Source organism: Cryptomeria japonica, chromosome 5 (assembly GCF_030272615.1).
Source record: "Cryptomeria japonica chromosome 5, Sugi_1.0, whole genome shotgun sequence".
Classification (NCBI taxonomy): domain Eukaryota; kingdom Viridiplantae; phylum Streptophyta; class Pinopsida; order Cupressales; family Cupressaceae; genus Cryptomeria; species Cryptomeria japonica.
Window position 1 is genome coordinate 21,686,844 of NC_081409.1, and position 17,764 is coordinate 21,704,607.

A 17,764-nucleotide genomic window follows, 5' to 3' on the forward strand; every position below is an offset into this window, starting at 1 on the left:
GTGTGACTATGTTCAATGTAAAAATTGTCACACAATTGAACCCAAAAACTAGACTAAATAAGACTAGGATCATTTTATAAAAAATAAAAAAATAAAAGAAATTTAGATGTTATAGGCAAGGGCTTTTTACAACTTGGAAGGGTTGAGAATTCATAAATTAAACTTATATCATATATATTAATAGTTTACACATAAATGAATTGAATTCTAATTAATTTGAAAAACTTATAGGTAATAGAAAGATAATATTGAGCATATTCATGTGTATGCAAATCCCTCATTGATAAGATAAATCATGCACTAATTACATTACTAATCTTTGTGTGTTTATGGTTTTGTATGCCACATTGGTGGGCATGCACCTATCATAGTGTCTTTTATACTTCCATGAGCACTATGAGGTCACTAGGGGTTACATCACCATTTTATTGCCCATGTTGTGGGTAACGTTATTATTTGTAGATACCATCTCCAACCCATGTGCTTACACAATGCACTATAAACAATCATTAAAATATGGTCACATTGATATATGATTGATTCTTTTATCATTACATGATTAGATGTTTATCTATTTACATGATTATATGCTTCTAGATTACGTTTTAATTTCAATTATTTCTTTTCCCTCCTTCAATAGTTCCTTGTTTCCTATGGATCTAATCAATTATTGTAGGCCTATCTTATCATTGGTGTTCCTATATTTACATGTGTGAATTTGTAGGTATTTTTGGAGACAAGTAACTTTTGGAGAAAATACACATGTCCATATTTTCATAGGTTTAATTACTTTATATTGACTTTATTGCAGAATGTATTGAGTTATCAAAATATTTACTTTATGTACATGTTTGTGAGTGCTACAAACTTTGAGATGCATGACCATTCAAGGAATCACATGCACCTCATAATGGAAACAAAATCTAATGCTGAAATTTGTGTACCCATGTTATTTCCTATTTAATTTTGTATTTATTTCGAGGGGAGATCTTTGATACATAGACACATTAACAAATGATGTATTTTGTGTGAAGTTAGTCCCTTACACTATATTATTCACTTACCACATTACACATATTTCTATATATCTACTACTTATCTCCTTTCACATGTTCACACAATCTTATAAATTTTCTCTATCCACTTCTTTATTGTTTCCATGCTTCCAATTGTTCCTACATAAATGTTATCTAGTATGATTTAATATTCAATTTTTAATCAGAATCTAATTTGTGATCATAAGATTGTACTTTATCTCACCCAAATTTAAATTTTTATCTTTTTATTTACATAAATCTCAAAATTAGAATACCTTTTAATTTTTTATTTTTTTCACATTTCAAATACTTTTCAATCAAATAACTTTCAATTTGACAAAATTAAAAAAAAAAATCACTTTTACCTCCTTACAACACCTTTCTAGCTACCCACCCACATATTTCCTTCTATTATCTATTGATAGCTTCTATTCTTTATAAACTGCTTTAATTCACACTATTCTAGATACTATACTTATCATGATCTAAAAAACCTAAACACTATATAAAATTGAATCAAAGCAGAATTTCATCTAACTCCCGTTCTTTGAAATAAGAAAAAACATCATTCTAACTGCTATTCTTCCCATGCTTGGTCTAGAAACCATTATATTTATTTGAAGATTAGTTATATTTGAAGATTGGTTGAGTGGCTTTAATAGGTATCTTTGTTACCTGGTTATTAGGAGATTCCTAAATGACTAGGATGATTGTAGTGAAGAAAGTTTTAAAGATGATCATTTTGTTTTGACATGCGTATCGTTTGTACTTATCACTTCTTTTTTAAAGTAGACGCAAGGCATGAGGGGTAGAATAATAGCATCTCAGACTGCTACTTTGTCAGTGCATTAAATAATTGGATTATGATGCTCATCTGTTGGATAGAATAGCATTATGAATTGAACTTGTCATGTCAGTGAGAGGGACTTACGATGCATGTTTCTTCCTAATGGTCTTTCATCCTTGGCTGGTTGTTGGCTTCAACTCATCCATAGCTAGATCAATCTTCTCAGATACCAAGTTCTTCAGTCACAGTTGAAGCTGCTTCTGAAGCCCAGTTCTGATAAACATGGCCATAACGAAGAGACCTCATGCTCTAATGTTGGCCTTTCCTACTCAAGGCCATATTAAGCCCATGATACAGTTTGCCAAAATTTTGTGTGCCCGAGGATTCCACATCACTTTTGTTAATACTGAAAACATGCATGACAAAATGTTGAAGTCTGGATCGATTCAGTCCATGGGTGGGATTAGTTTCGAAAGTATTCCAGATGGCCTTCCTCCGCAGCACGGTCGAACCAGCCACCAGATTGACGAGCTCTGTAAATCCCTCACAAATAGTTGCTCCCCACATTTCGAAAAGGTGATAGATAAGTTGAATAACTCAGCAGATGTCCCTCCCTTGAGCTGCATTGTCTACAATGGAGTTATGAGTTGGGCTCAAAAATCGGCCAAGAGATTGGGAATTCCTGGAGTATCATTCTGGACAGCCAGTACTTGCGGCTTCAATATTTACTTCTCAATACCTCTTCTTGTGGAGAAGGGATATATTCCTCTCAAAGGTATGTCTCTTCCAATCCATTTACAAAGGCCTTTGTTTGGAATCTAATAGGAATTCTTTTCTCCCCACTGTATGATATTCTTCTGAAATCCTAGAAAGTAAAGAAAGAATACACTTTATAGTGGACTCATCAAATAATATAAAAGCTATTGTTTACAGTTTATATTGTTAAGGCTAGACAAACTTCACAACAGACCGCCATAGTTCAATGCTTTGTTGGGATTTTGAGATGAATTTACTTTCTATCTATATTATGGATATCCTTATTTATAACTAATCAAAAGAGTCCAATCAAAATCTTTTTTCGTTATTTTATGACGACCATCATTCTGATCTGCAATATTTAGTTATTTTGGATTGGTGGGAGGAGGTATGTGGGATAATCGATCTGTAGAAGCGGCCCTGCTCCACAAACCCCGTGGATAAAAAGCAGTTGATTAAGTGGGAGCAGTTATTGAGAAAGTGGCTATCCAATTCTGATGATGTATTAATCTATAAGTTACTCATACACTATAATTTATATATTGGTGTGTTCCAAAGACTAGATAGCCATTTCCGAAGGCTGCATCCATTGTAGCGTAGAGCCTTCTGAGTTTGTTTTGGAAGGATTTTTTTTAAACTACTTTTCTGGTTTGTTTTGGAATGATTCTCTTTGGAGCAGTATAATTGTTGAATCTATTTTGCAAGAATTTTCTATTGGGTAAGTCCCTCGATTCAAATTTTTTTGAGCTTGATTGCTTGATTGTTGTAAAGATAAGGAGGTTTGGAGCTTGCGAACAGAGAATTTCAACTGGAATAATTAAATGTATAGTAATGTTACATAGGACATGAAATTGAATTGTGTGATTTTCTGTTAAAATTTGTAAAGCTGAAGCGTTTCCACTTTAAATTTTAGGTAAAAAGAAAAAGATAATTTGGAATTTTCTCATATAGGTTGTGAATAATTATTATGTCAATACTTTAAAGCATAGTTAATTTTATTTTATTACTCTCCCAGAAAGGGCAGAGTTAGTTTTGTTTTGTAATATCGCATGTGGGTACAATAATAGTATCTGAGACTGCTACTTTATCACAACACTAAATATTTGGATTATGCTGCTCATATGTTGGGTACAATAGCATAAGAATTGAACTTGTCATATCAGTGAGAGGGACTGACGATGCATCTTTCTTCCTAATGGTCTTCATCCTTGGCTTGTTGTTGACTTTGATTCATCCATAATTAGATCAATCTTCTCAGACACAAAGTTCTTCTGTCACAATTTAGGCCTTTTTCTGATGTTGAGTTCTGATAAATATGGCCATAATGAAGAGACCTCATGCTCTAATGTTGGCCTTTCCTACTCAGGGCCATATTTCCTATTCCTTTCATTTAACACCATACACAATCCTCGTTCACTATAATTATTCAGATCTAAATCCTGAATTTGTTCAGACACAGACTCCTCGTTTTTAGAGGCAAAGCTGTCTAAAAGTAGAGAGAAGCCCACGAGAGTTGTAGGAACTTTGGGTGCTTACTTTTTAAGGTTTGCCAGTAAATAGTCGTTATCATTGTAAGGATATCTTCTTGAACATCTTTTGCAGTTTCTTTTGGAATGATTTTTCGTTTGGACGAGTATAATTTTTGAATCTGTTTTGCAAGTCCCTCGATTCAACTTTTTTATGAGCTTGATTGTTAAATTGTGGCTTGGTTTTGGGTTGAAATTTGAATTTTAAAATTACGGGTCAAAAGTATGTAATGGAATTAAATGCACTAAAACTTCACACACAAAGACACACCTAGCTCATGTGGAGTGGATGAGATGGCAGCTCATTGTTGTGGATGTGGAAGGATATGGTTGAGTAGGGGTGCATTCTTAGAATTTTTCTTTGGTTGGAAGTAATAAGCATTCTGGAAGTAATAAGCATTAATGAGAGAAGTTCTAACAGTGTATTTCAGCATCTGCAATGTTTTTTTAAGGGAAGGTACTGGAAATAAGTCACATTCAAATTGATGATGGGCTAGTCAAATAAGGGTCAATAGTTAAGGTCTTAGATTCAAGTTCAGGTTGATCATTATCACAAGAAACATTGATCAATGCAACAAATAAAATAGTAATAATTCTATCGTCCAGACAATCACCTTTTAATAGTAGATCAATTAAATATTTAATATCAATTAACATTTATCTATAGTCTTAAATACTCTATCATCAAGAAAGTAAGGAAAATACAGTATTTAGTTATCTTAAGATGTATAATTTATACTAGATCAATTAAATATTTAATATCAATTAACATTCATCTATAATCTTAAATACTCTATCATCAAGAAAGTAAGGAAAATATACAGTATTTAGTTATCTTAAGAAGTATAATTTATACGTTTTCACAGATAGGTAATTCCTTTCACGTCTAGGAATTCTTTCGGTGTTTTTATTTTTATTTTTTTCTGTGGTTGAGTTGTTGGTTGTTTAACTATTTGTAGCTCTTTATACTTAGGGTTTTGAGGTACCTTCAAAACCCATTTTTTCCTTAATAAGAAATAAAAGAAAAAATTACAACTTGTTTTTCTAATGTAGATATCTAACAATTATTCAAATCTAAGATCAAGGTTATGCATTTACCTTCAAAAATTAAATTCATAATCAAATGATATTGAAGCCAATTATGGTATATTAATTAAAAGATAGTCCTTTATCTTTTATTTTGAGTTTGATAGTCATTTACATGTCAAAATATTAATATTTAATAAAAAGATATCTATACTAGTTTTATTTTATTTTATTTGGCTATTGAACTCAAAAACCAATTGTGAAGGCTCGTTACCAACAACTCTGCTCCTCAATATTTAACAAATATTTATTTTAATGAACAAACTCAACTACAACTATGCTAGTCATAATTGTGCCTCTAGTATTAATAAAACTTGGGGTCAAGGGCAATCCCAACAAACATTATTTAGCCCATCTTTAAATTGTTTCCATAATTAATCTATCAACTAGACAACAAATAATCTTATTACAATACTAAAAAGGCAGGTAATCAATACTTCACTACACTACAAGATGCTTGTTAAACTAATATAGATATCTAAAATACATTTATCTAGAACATGATTATGTATATTAATTTTTAATTATTTTATTTAATTAAGAGTTTTTTACTTTAAAATTATTTAAATTTTATTTTAAAATTAATTTAATTTAATTTAATTAAATTAAGAGTTGTTAATTTTTTTTAGAATCATCAAAGTCTTATGCAATATGTTTGGAAAAATATTTTGGATTCCTTAAAATAAACCTTGTTGTCTAGGTATTCTTTGGATGGTGACTATAGTCTATGTTGTTTTTAAAACCAGAAACAACTCGATATAGAACATTTGATTGGATCTAGGCATAAATCATCCAATAAGGTTAGTAGAGTTGGTAAATGGTGTCTCACTCTTTTGAGTTTATTCAAATTTAGTATTGATAATTCTTCTCATTGTAACCTAGGGGTTACATGGATAGGTGGAGTTGAAGGAGACACTATTAGCTCACTTATTTTTTCTATTGCTATAATGATGGTGTTAACAATCAAATGGATGCTTGACATCTCCTTGTAGAACTTGAGAAAGCTTGTTAACTAGGTTTGAATACAATTATTTATTAGATTTATTCTATTATATTGGCTGCCTTTCTAAATAATGATATATTTTAACATTCTTCTTGGAAGTTGGCTTCTTATGTTGATTAAATTCTATGTCTTTCATGGAACTTTAAATTTGTCTCCTTTGTTCATTTTCCTTGTGAATGGTATGTTGTTGCAGATGGCTCTACTAAATGAGCCTTTGATCTTAATTGTACATGGAAGGTCTTAGATTGGGCATCCTTTTGTTGTATTCAATCTTCATAATTTCTTCAATTTTTCATAACAATGTGGTTTAATATAATTGATATGTGTTATATTAGATTTAAAATTGATAATGATTTTTAACATTAGATAATTTATGGTAAACCTCATTGCATCTTGACTCTTTAAACTTGTCGGTAAATAGGTTTGTCACTGCGACTGTTTATCTGAAACTGACCCTCTTTGCCCAAAGAGTAGTGACAAACGTTCCAACAGTTGAAGAGATTGTAGTAAAACCACAATCTTCCTCTGTGCTTGAGAGGGGCAACTACCTCGTATGATGGGGGTATTTGAGATTTTTGTGTACTTTTAACCTGAAAGTACAAAAAGGAGAAAACATAAAATTAAGGAAAGATGACTCACAGAACCCCAACAGTAGACATACAAAAACCAATTGAGATTCCACAACTAATAATGATTACAAAAGGGGTTTATTACCAAATAGGTTGAAACATGCAATGATGATGAAAGAAGTATAACAAACCTCAACATATGAAGAGATGAGTTGTACTGTCACATGCAAGTCAAGATACCAAGAAATGATGTGATTCATCAATTACATAAGTTTTGGAATGGAGAATAAATAGATTCCACTAATACACAAAAAAATTATCAATTAAACATACAAGAAAGAGATAAACATAACACATAAAAACATCCGATACATATGAAACAAATGCATTCTTTGTTATTCTTTTGAAAATATACAAGTCCAAAAGCTTTGAGTACCAAATGTGAAAACCAAAAAGTTCTTTAAAGTTTCTCTACAAAATTTTGCAGAGTTTCCCCTCTGTAAAAGTTCCCCCTACAAATGAAAAAGCCTCATATTTATAGGCTTACATTGATAACCAACCCATAACCACTTCGTATAACTACCTGGGATAACCACCCAAGTCAACACTTAGAATAGCTACCTTTTAGAAATGAGTTAGAAACAAGTGAGGATGACTAACTTTACAAGAACTATGTTCAAATTCTAACTTTAATTACATGAGTGACACAAGTCACTTTTACAAAAAGGTAATTTTAAACTCGCGTCTTTGGAAAAAGACCAAGTTGTTAATCTTGTTGAGGTAGTTCCTAATCTTCACTTGCTTCATCTCTAATACCTTTGAAAATCCTTTTGACATTAAAAATTGTTTGTCTTTGTTTGCTTAATCTGCACTTGTAACTATACCACCACCTTGATCATTGATATAGAGTGATCATTCACTAATAACATTTCTTCAAATATGCACATTTCAATTACAAGATGATTGATCACCTTTACATGTATTTCTATCACTTCCATTCTCAAGGACATTTGTACGCCCATCAAACCAATACACCTTTTGACATGCATTCTCTAATATTTAGAGAATGAAATGTTAGCAACCCAAGAGAGTGCAAGAAATGAGCATAATGACACTAAATTCCAAGCAAAGACTAGTCTGGTAGTGCTCTTCTATAATCACCATTATATGAGATGACACACATCGAGGCATGTTATCTAATGGTTCATGTGTTATATCTATACTTCCACAATTTGCATGCAAGTACATGATTTCCATAGTTTGAATTTGCAATTATCCATTATCATTTGATGAATGTCTATACCCTATTTGCAAAACATCTATTTTGGCACAGTGGGGAATTAGCTCTGCATTTGCCAATTGAATTTACTTGAAAGTATTTTTTTTTAATTCTCCTCAAAAGTCGAGCATGTGCATTTCCTGCAATCTTTGTGTCATGTGTCATGAGATGGCGCCACCTTTGAGCACTCTGTCAAACAATTTGTTTGCATTGTCAAAGCTTCCACAATTTGCATTTCATGTGGCATTTTGTCAAACAATTCATGTGCATTGTCTATGTTTACATATCTACATTTCTTCGAACACTTCACGTGTATTGTCTATGCTTCCACGACCTGCATTTCTTCAATCATGGCATTTCGTGAGATGACATCAATTTGAGGCATTTATCAACCAATTTACTTGCCTGTCAAAGCTTCCACCTTTCTCATGTATGTCTACAAGAGTGTTTGCAACTACACCATCAGATAAAAACCCATTTTTTATCAATATTTTGATGGATGCCAATACTCTGCTATAAAGCTTCTATTTTATCGGGTATGGGAGATCGATGATGAAGGTTGTGCAATTTTGAATTGAAACCAATCAATCGTATTTGCATTTTCTTGAAAGTTCCTAAAGTCCTTTCAAAATCTCTATTTTGAGCATCTCTTGCAAACATATCAGGCCACAAGACTATATTCCTTTTGAGGTAAGCACTTTCATATTGGTATGGGCGAGAGAGGCAATGTTTGTACAACTCAGCTTGATGCCTGCTAATTGCATTTGGTAAAACAATTCAAATGCCTTATCAGTGGTTCCACATTAACATGTATGTCACCTGAACACTTTCAATTATATTTTCAAACCAAAATTCTCCCACAAGGACAAGGAGGATGGATGCAAAGGTTATTGGAATTCATTTCAATGCGTACCGGTTGCATATATTTGAAAGTATTTGAAGCCCTTTCAACATGTCCATTTAATGCATGTCCATTTAATGCATATCAGTTACGCATCCCGTGAGATGAAATCTCTTGAGACGTTTTGACAATCAGGTCTTCAGCCGTTTACACTAGATTGCATCTCTTTTGAAAACCCTGTCAAACAACTCATGAGCCTTTGCTATCACCACTTCCCTTCATTTACCACTCTTTGTATAGGCTTAGATCCCTTGAGCATCTTTTATTCATCTTGTGAAAAAGGTTAGAGATGCTCCAAAATGGAGCATTGTAACTCATAAAGCAGACCCACACAAGGTTAGAAAATAAGGTTCAAGACGCTCCATTTTGGAGCAATCCCAACCTTTTCTTTTTGAGGTTATAAATTTGGGTTAGGAATGCTCGAAAATAGAGCATTCTAACCTTAATCTCTCAAAGGTTATGATTTTGACTTTTAGGAGCCGTTGACCACGAAGTGGGAGAAAGGGGAAATGGAAATAATGGTATTTTAAAATAAATTTTCCCCTGAAATGATCACAATATTGAAACCAATTTAAAATATTAAACTATTTTTAAAAAATAATTTAAATATTTCCCATTAAAATTTAATACCCAAATTTAGGAAAAACGACCATAACTTTTAAATGGTAAGGAGTTAGGCTCTGAAATTTGAAACACATGTTGATAGTAGGGAAATGAGAAAATACAATCATTTATTCCTCATTAAAATACCTAGGATGAGGGATTTTAATTATTTTTGAGCAAGAAACATCAAAATTTGAAAGTTTAAAATATGGCAAACAGTGAGTTGGGTTCAGGCAAAAATTAGTCATATGACACAAAATGATGCTTAGGACGTGTTCATAAAGTGATTTTCCTCAATTCTTTATAATTTTCAAAATTTATCCATTTTCCACATTTTGATGACAACAACATTAGATCACATGCTCACTCATTACGCATAGACACATTTGGGCCTTCATTCAACATTGGGACCAATTAGAAATTAAAATTTTGGGTATGTCAAATATGATGCAACAAAACTTTAATGACAACTATGATTGCTTAAAAATCTCTTTGATTAATATAGAACTAACATGACACATAAAATTACAACTATTAATCTTATTTTTCTTTCCTACTACATTCTTTAATAGATTGGAACTGTTAATCTTATTTATTTTAAGAGATTGTAACTCTTAAGTTTATTTTCTTTCACTCAAAATCTTTCCCTCTATTTGAAAACTATTGAAAACGATTATTACTAATTGACTCAAATAGGTTTTGAGGTGCGTCTCTTTTACTGAATCTTATTTATAAGAAAACGGATTAAAAAAACAGTCATGTCTATTATAATCTTTTGCAAATAAAACAAAAGAGATAAAAAAAAATACTAATACCTAATAAAACTATGCAACTGTTACATTTGTAACGTAATAAAACTATGCAATTCTACATTTGATTTGTTTCAATCCATGTAACTAACAAAAGCAAAACTGCCGTTTGTGGGGCAGATAAAAGCTACCTCACGAATGGATATCTGGAAGAAGAGATCAGTTGCATTCCTGGGATGCCCACATTGCGTATGAAAGATGTGCCAAGCTTCCTCTATGACGCTACTAATTACATGCTTGAGTTTCTAGAAACCCAATGCCAGTTAGCTCTTTCAGCAGATTTCATGGTGTTTAATACATTTGATGAGCTAGAGGGCCCAATAATAGAAACACTTCGGCCAAGGATTCCTGCGTACAGCATAGGTCCTCTTTTACTTTCTGCAGCAGAAGAAACAGATGGATTATCTGCAAGTATATTGACTGAAGAAACAAGCTGTGTCAAATGGCTCGATAGTCAAGACCCTCATTCGGTTATTTATGTGTGCTTTGGAACCATGGCAGTTATCTCTGAAAGGGAGCTTGTAGAGTTTGCATGGGGTCTAGAGGCCAGCATGCAACCATTTCTTTGGGCCATTCGTGCAGATCTTGTTAGTGGAACATCTGCAGTGTTGCCTGTTGAGTTAATGGAGAAAGTGAAGGGAAGAGGGTTTTTTGTAAGCTGGGCACCTCAGATAGAAGTGCTCTCACATCCTTCTGTGGGAGGTTTCTTAACTCACAATGGATGGAACTCCACATTAGAAAGCATTTGTGCAGGTGTACCCATGATTTGTTGGCCATTCTATGCAGAACAACAACTCAATAGGACTTATGTTAGCCAGATTTGGAAAATTGGGATTTCAATGAATGATTATGTGACAAGAGGAGAGGTGGAAGAAATGGTGAGGAAACTGATGAAAGGGAAGGAAGGGGAAGAAATGAGGAGGAGGAGTGCTGAGTTGAGAGATTCTTCCATTAAAGCTGTCAAGAAAGGAGGATCTTCTTACAATAATTTGGAGAAGATTTTAGAGGTGATGGAGGGAAGAAACGAGTTATGATTGATGTAATTTATCCTAGTTTGGTTGGACATTCTAGTGATTTCCATTTTTATGGGAAATCAGGAAACTGTAACCAGTGAATAATTTGATTGGACATTCTTGTGATTTCCATTTTTATGGCCAGTGAATAATTCTCTTTTTTCATTTCGATTTGTGGCATTAGATAGAATATGGATTAGCAGTTGTGTAGACAAACATTGCATATATTTAGATTTAATTTTTATAACGTTCCATGTTAAAAATATTATTGTTATAATTAGTTTGTGGTTACGTATTATTATTATTATTTTATTAATTTAATAGTTTGTGATTTACAATTTACAATTTAGATAGTTTTTAATTATTAATAAATCTATGTACTCATTTGTGTCACTTGTAGATGTAATTTTTATTATTTTACATAGATGTAGTTCTAGATAATAGAATGATTTCAAAATAGGTATTTTTAAAATAAAAGACATAAGTATGTTTATAATACATAAATTTTATATGTTCAATAGTTTGTATATGATAATTCACTACGTCCATTTTTATGGAGTTTTTGGGTAGCATTATCTACTATCGGTTATGCTTATGTAATGCCATATGCTTTTGTACCTTGTGTGTGTGATATGGTCTTGTACTAGATATATTTATGATATTCATGATATTTTTTATTGTTACTTTCATATGCATATACATATACTTATGTACACATATACATGCACATGCACATGCACATCCATAGACTTGATATGTGTAGTGCTTTCACCATTTTTGCTTTCATTTAAATGTTATGTTAGTTGGGTTAATATTCTGAATTGCAAGTAGATAAATAATTAAATCTCATTTAATTATGTATTGTTATTGCAAATAGATAAATTATTAAATCTTATTCAATTATGTTTTGATCATATTTTATGATGATATAATAATTGAATGTTTTTATTAAAATATGGATTATAGTTGTTTTTAAATTGATTAATTTTTCTATGATTGAGCTATTTCTATGTATTGGATAGATGCACATAATGTTTGACTTAGATTATATAGGCATAAGTAAAATACTCAAGGTTGTTAATTGCAGATAGTTGATGAGAGCAAATTATGCTCCATTTTATTCCATATTTTAGCCCTTACGTATGCCTTCGTATTCATTTCCATATTACATTTGTATTCCATTTTCCCCTTATATGTTGCATATGATTTAATATATATAAGTAATATTTAATCTAGTTATTAGATAAAATATGTGAAAAAATAGATGTGATTGCATCAGGAACTTGTTTGTATTAATTTTTGACCAGCTATTTATTTATGATGTCAAACTCCAAGGTGGCATTGGTTACTTACTGACTGTACACCAAGTTTGAGACAACATAAGAACCCGTGAATAGAGACTGCTAGCTACTATCTATTTCTATTTGTTGTTATAACAATAGTTTGTGACTAGTGACTAAGGCTCCACATGTATCCAAAAATAGTTGATGAATTTATCTATGATGTTGGTAGCTATATATTTGTCATAGAACTTAGTCACCTTAGCACTTCTGTTAGATCTAATGGGAGATGTATTTGTTATTGGGAGAAAACTGAAACCTATTATTTCCTATTCTTTAACTACTATTGTAACATATATGTTATTGTGATGTAGGAGCATCCCCGGTTGATAGCAATCTTGCATCAACCAAAAACATTTTCTTTATGTCAAATGCAGTTTCAACATTTCTTTATGTGTGTCCTGGTTTTGGCTCACTGGATCCTGTGGAGTTGGATTATACTTGAAGACTTGATCATATTTCTTATTTTCAGACCGTATTGCATTTGGATAATTTTTCGACAAGTTATCGCTATCGATTTCCTTGACAGTTTCCTATTACCGGTTGAAAGTTTCTTGTTACTGGTTGCCTAGACCTATTTTGGTGATCTACCAAAACCCCTTCCGAAGCTTGTGGAGTCTTGGGTGTTGATTCCAATGGTCCTTGGTGCGTGGTCAACCTTTTCCTGTGATCTACACTTCATTCTTTGGATTTTCTAGAGGAATCTTTTGGTGGAGACCGACCTTGTTGGTTTTACACATTAGGTCTTGTTCTTCAGGTTTTGATCCCTTTTTTGGCTGACTTGATCCTTTGGATCATATATATAATTGTAATTGAGCTTTAAAATGTAACCAATGGAACAATCAAGTAGCTAGACTGAGCATAGAAGATAGATCTTAAGATTCAAGGTCCCAGTTGTGACCCATTCTGTACTTTGAGCATGTTCTAGCAAACCTGTGTGCTGGTTTGCTGTAACCCAGTTGTTGCTGGTTGGTTGTAATCAATTTTTATGTTATAAAACAATTTGTTTTGCATTGCCTCCATCATATCTTTGTGTTACTCTTGCTAACCGAGTTTGATTGATCTCTTTGAGGTCCCTCCTCACCCGTGACTGCTTCAAGTGGTATCAGAGCAAGTTTTTGTTCCAAAGGTTGTGTGTCCTAAAATTTTGTTGTAGGGTGACAGACTGTGGATCTGACCCACATCTACAGAGGACCGATGTGAAGAGGAACTAGGAATGGTGGAGCGCGTGGGAATGTAGACCCTGCTATGATGGAGATGTTGCGAGGTATAGCAGCCCGGTTGGAAGCCATTGAGACAACCTAGAGAAGAGGCCGACATATTGAGGATGTAAGTGAGGATGAAGGAGAAGAAGCCCCGACATAAAAAGTAAACCCACTGACAGTTGATCCAGATGAGGAAAGGTTTTTGAGAGTTTTGAGTATGGCGAATACTAAACCTCATTTTACCCCACTGGAATATGATGGGAAGTTGGATTTAGATGAATTGATGGATTGGATCTCAAAGATGGAGAAGTAATTTGATTTTGAAAACACTACAGAAGAAAGGAAGGTATAATATGCCTATACTCGGTTGAAGGGTCATGCATCTCTTTGGAGGGAACATTTGCAAGTTGATAGAAAAAGAAGAGCTAAAGAAAAGATTAAGAAATGGGATGGGATGATTGCTAAGTTGAAATAAAAGTTTATGCCAGCTGATTATCAAGTGAATCTGTTCCGGTAGTTGCAAAATTCAAGACAAGGAATATAGTGTGAAGGAATACACCGAAGCATTTTACAAGTTGAACATAAGATCCATACACATTGATGATGTAGTTGAACAAGTTGAAAGATATTTGAATGGATTGGGGATGTCTATACAAGGTGAACTCAGTTTGATTAAATTGGAGAGTGTTGAAGAGACTTACTAGTATGGCCTAAAGGCAAAAGAGAAGCTAAACAAAAGACATGAGCAGAGGCAGAGAGGCAGAGGTGGAAGGTTTACCAGAGGAAGATTTCAAGGAGGAAGAGGATATATCGATGGTAGAGGAACTTGTACAGACCAGAGCAAGGACAAGGAAGTGAACAAAGAAGGTAATTCTTACCAGAAGGATGATAGAAATTTCTACCAAAGGAGAGAACCGAATGGCTACTAGAATGAGAATTTTGGAAGACAAGACAAGAGAACATTTAAAGGAACTTTCTATAAGTGTGGAGGAGAAGGACATCGTGCTTTCGAGTGTAAGAAGACAGAGAATACCAGAAGAGAAGCAGTGGTGGAAGAAAACCCCACTGGATCAGATAATAAACTAGAACATGGAGAGCTATTGATAATAAGGAGAGCTTTGTGTCACACTAGAGGAGATGAAGAGCCCTTGCAGAGGAAGAATTTGTTCAAGATTAGATGTAAAGTATCTGGTAAGTGTTGTAAAGTTGTTATTGATAGTGGTAGTTTAGATAATCTTATTTCAGAAGAGATGGTGAATAAGTTATATTTGGAGAGATTAAAACACCCCAAGCCTTATCAGATAGCATAGATTTAGGAGGAACATAAGTTGTTAGTAAGTGAGCAATGTTTGGTGAAATTGAAAATTGGGAATTATCATGATGAAGTCTTGTGTGATATTATGCTTATGGATATTTTCCATCTTTTGTTGGGTAGACATTGGCAGTTTGATAGACATGCAGTACATGATGGGAGGAATAATACATACACTATTGTGGCCAATGGGATGAAGCAAACCTTGTTGCCCTTGGAGGAACCTTTAAAAAATGAAGTTTGTATGAATGCTAGAATCTATTTGGTAGATGGAAGGAAATTCCTTGATGGATTGAGACATGAGAATGCATCTTTTGCCTCAATTCCTAAGAAGACTGAGAATCCGGAGCATGAGGAGGAACAACCAAAAGAGATAAAAGATTTGCTAACAAAATATGAATACATCATTTCAGAGAACCTACCAGATGGATTGCTACCTATGAGAAGTATTAGTCATTGCATGGACTTGTTTCCTAGAGCTAGTTTGCCTAACAAAGCTGCACACTAGATGACACTGACAGAGAATGAAGAATTGAATAGACAAGTGTAAGAGATATTGAAGAAAGGTTTGATCAGGGAAAGTATGAGCCCTTGTGCAGTACCAACAGTATTAGCACCTAAGAAGAATGGAGAGTGGAGAATGTGTACTGATTCTAGAGCAATAAACAAGATCATAGTGAAATACCGGTTTCCTTTTCCTAGGATGGATGACATAATGGATTGTTTGAGTGGAGCCAAATGCTTTACAAATATAGTTTTGAAGAGTGGATATCATCAGATCAGGATCAAAGAAGGAGATGAGTGGAAGACAACATTTAAGACAAATGAAGGACTATATGAATGGTTGGTGATGCCTTTTGGGTTAACTAATGCACCAAGTACTTTCATGAGGCTAATGAATGAGGTGTTGAAAAAATTCTTGGGTAAGTTTGTTATTGTGTATTTGGATGACATTCTGATTTTCAGTAAAACAAAAAATGAGCATTTGTTGCATTTGAGACAAGTTTTGCAGAGGCTAAGAGAAGAAAAGTTGTTGATAAATATCAAGAAGTGCACTTTCATGATAGATGAGTTAGTCTACTTGGGATTTGTAATATCTGAGGATGGTTTGAAGATGGACCCTACGAAAGTGAAAGCAATTGTTGAGTGGCCTACATCAGAAAGCATTGAAGAGGTAAGACCATTTCATGGATTGGGTAGTTTTTATCAGAAGTTCATCAAAAATTTCAGTTCAGTTTGTAACCCTATGAATGCAACCATGAGAGGAGATTGGAAGGAATTCAAGTGGACCACTAGACCAAGCAAAACTTTTGAACTGTTGAAGTAGAAAGTGACTGAGTAGCCCGTGTTAGCTTTACCGGATTTTAATAAAGTATTTCAAGTGGATTGTGATGCAAGTGGAACAACAATAGTAGAAGTCTTGAGTCAGGAAGGGAGAGCAGTAGCTTATTTTAGTGAAAAATTGAATGATGCCCGAAGGAGATATTTGGTGTATGATCAAGAGTTTTATGCCATATTTCAAGCCTTGAAGAAATGGAGGCATTACTTGTTGCCTAAGGAGTTTGTGTTGTATATAGATCTTCAAAATTTGCAGTATGTGAATAGTCAGAGTAAGTTGAATCAAAGACATATGAGATGGGTAGAATTCTTGCATAGTTACACCTTTGTGTTGAAGCATAGAAGTAGGAAATCTAACAAAGTTGTTGATGCATTCAATAGGAGAAGGAATCTATTGATAGAGATGAGAGTGACAGTATTAGTATTTGAAGATTTGAAGACTTTGTATGATGATGACTCAGATTTTGTAGAACCTTGGAAAGCATGTAGAGAATCGGTTATGGTAGATAGAAGCAAGTGGTTGGACTAATTCATTCGGGATGGGATGTTATTCAGAGGAGTTCACTTGTGCATATCTAAGAGTTCTATGAGGGAGAATCTGATAAAGGAGAAACACAATGGAGGATTAGCTAGACATTTTGGTATTGACAAAATACTAACATTGGTGAGTGAGTAGTACTTTTGGCCCCAGATTCATAAGGATGTTAAGATATGTGCAAAGTTGTAGAGTTTGTCAAGTTACAAAGGGTAGTAATCAGAATGTGGGATTGTATAAACATTTGACAATACCGGTAAGACCTTGGGAGGATATAAGCATGGATTTTGTACTTAGATTACCTAAAACACCGAAAGGGAATGATTCTATATTTGTGGTAGTGGATAGATTCTCAAAGATGGATCATTTCATACCTTGTAAGAAGACATCAGATGATTTGTATGTAGAAGACCTATTTTTCAAGGAAGTGATGAGATTGTGGATTACCTAAGAGCATAGTTTTAGGCAAAAACACTAAGTTTGTTGGCTATTTTTGGAGAACACTTTTGAAGAGGATGAAGATAGATTTGAAGTTCAGTTCTACTTTTCATCCATAGACTGATGGATAAACAAAAGTAGTTAACCAGAGCTTTGGAAATTTGTTGAGATTTTTAGTTGGAGATAAAACTAGAAGTTGAAATTTGATCCTTGCACAAGTAGAGTTT

The 17,764-nt window shown here is 33.4% G+C and overlaps 1 protein-coding gene across 1 annotated transcript; it reads left to right on the plus strand.

Annotated features, from left to right (window-relative positions):
- Positions 1 to 1,918: 1,918 nt before the first annotated feature.
- On the plus strand, positions 1,919 to 11,534 carry LOC131078007 (7-deoxyloganetin glucosyltransferase). Its single transcript, XM_058015632.2, has 2 exons — positions 1,919 to 2,599; positions 10,477 to 11,534. The coding sequence occupies exons 1-2, from the start codon at positions 2,107 to 2,109 to the stop codon at positions 11,388 to 11,390; spliced, it is 1,407 nt and encodes a 468-aa protein (XP_057871615.2). The 5' UTR covers positions 1,919 to 2,106; the 3' UTR covers positions 11,391 to 11,534.
- Positions 11,535 to 17,764: the final 6,230 nt, after the last annotated feature.

Coding starts and splice junctions, on each gene's coding strand:
- LOC131078007 (XM_058015632.2), top strand. CDS start 2,107: ATGGCCATAACGAAGAGACCTCATGCTCTAATGTTGGCCTTTCCTACT. Junction 2,600..10,476: donor GGGATATATTCCTCTCAAAG/GTATGTCTCTTC, acceptor TTTGTGGGGCAG/ATAAAAGCTACCTCACGAAT.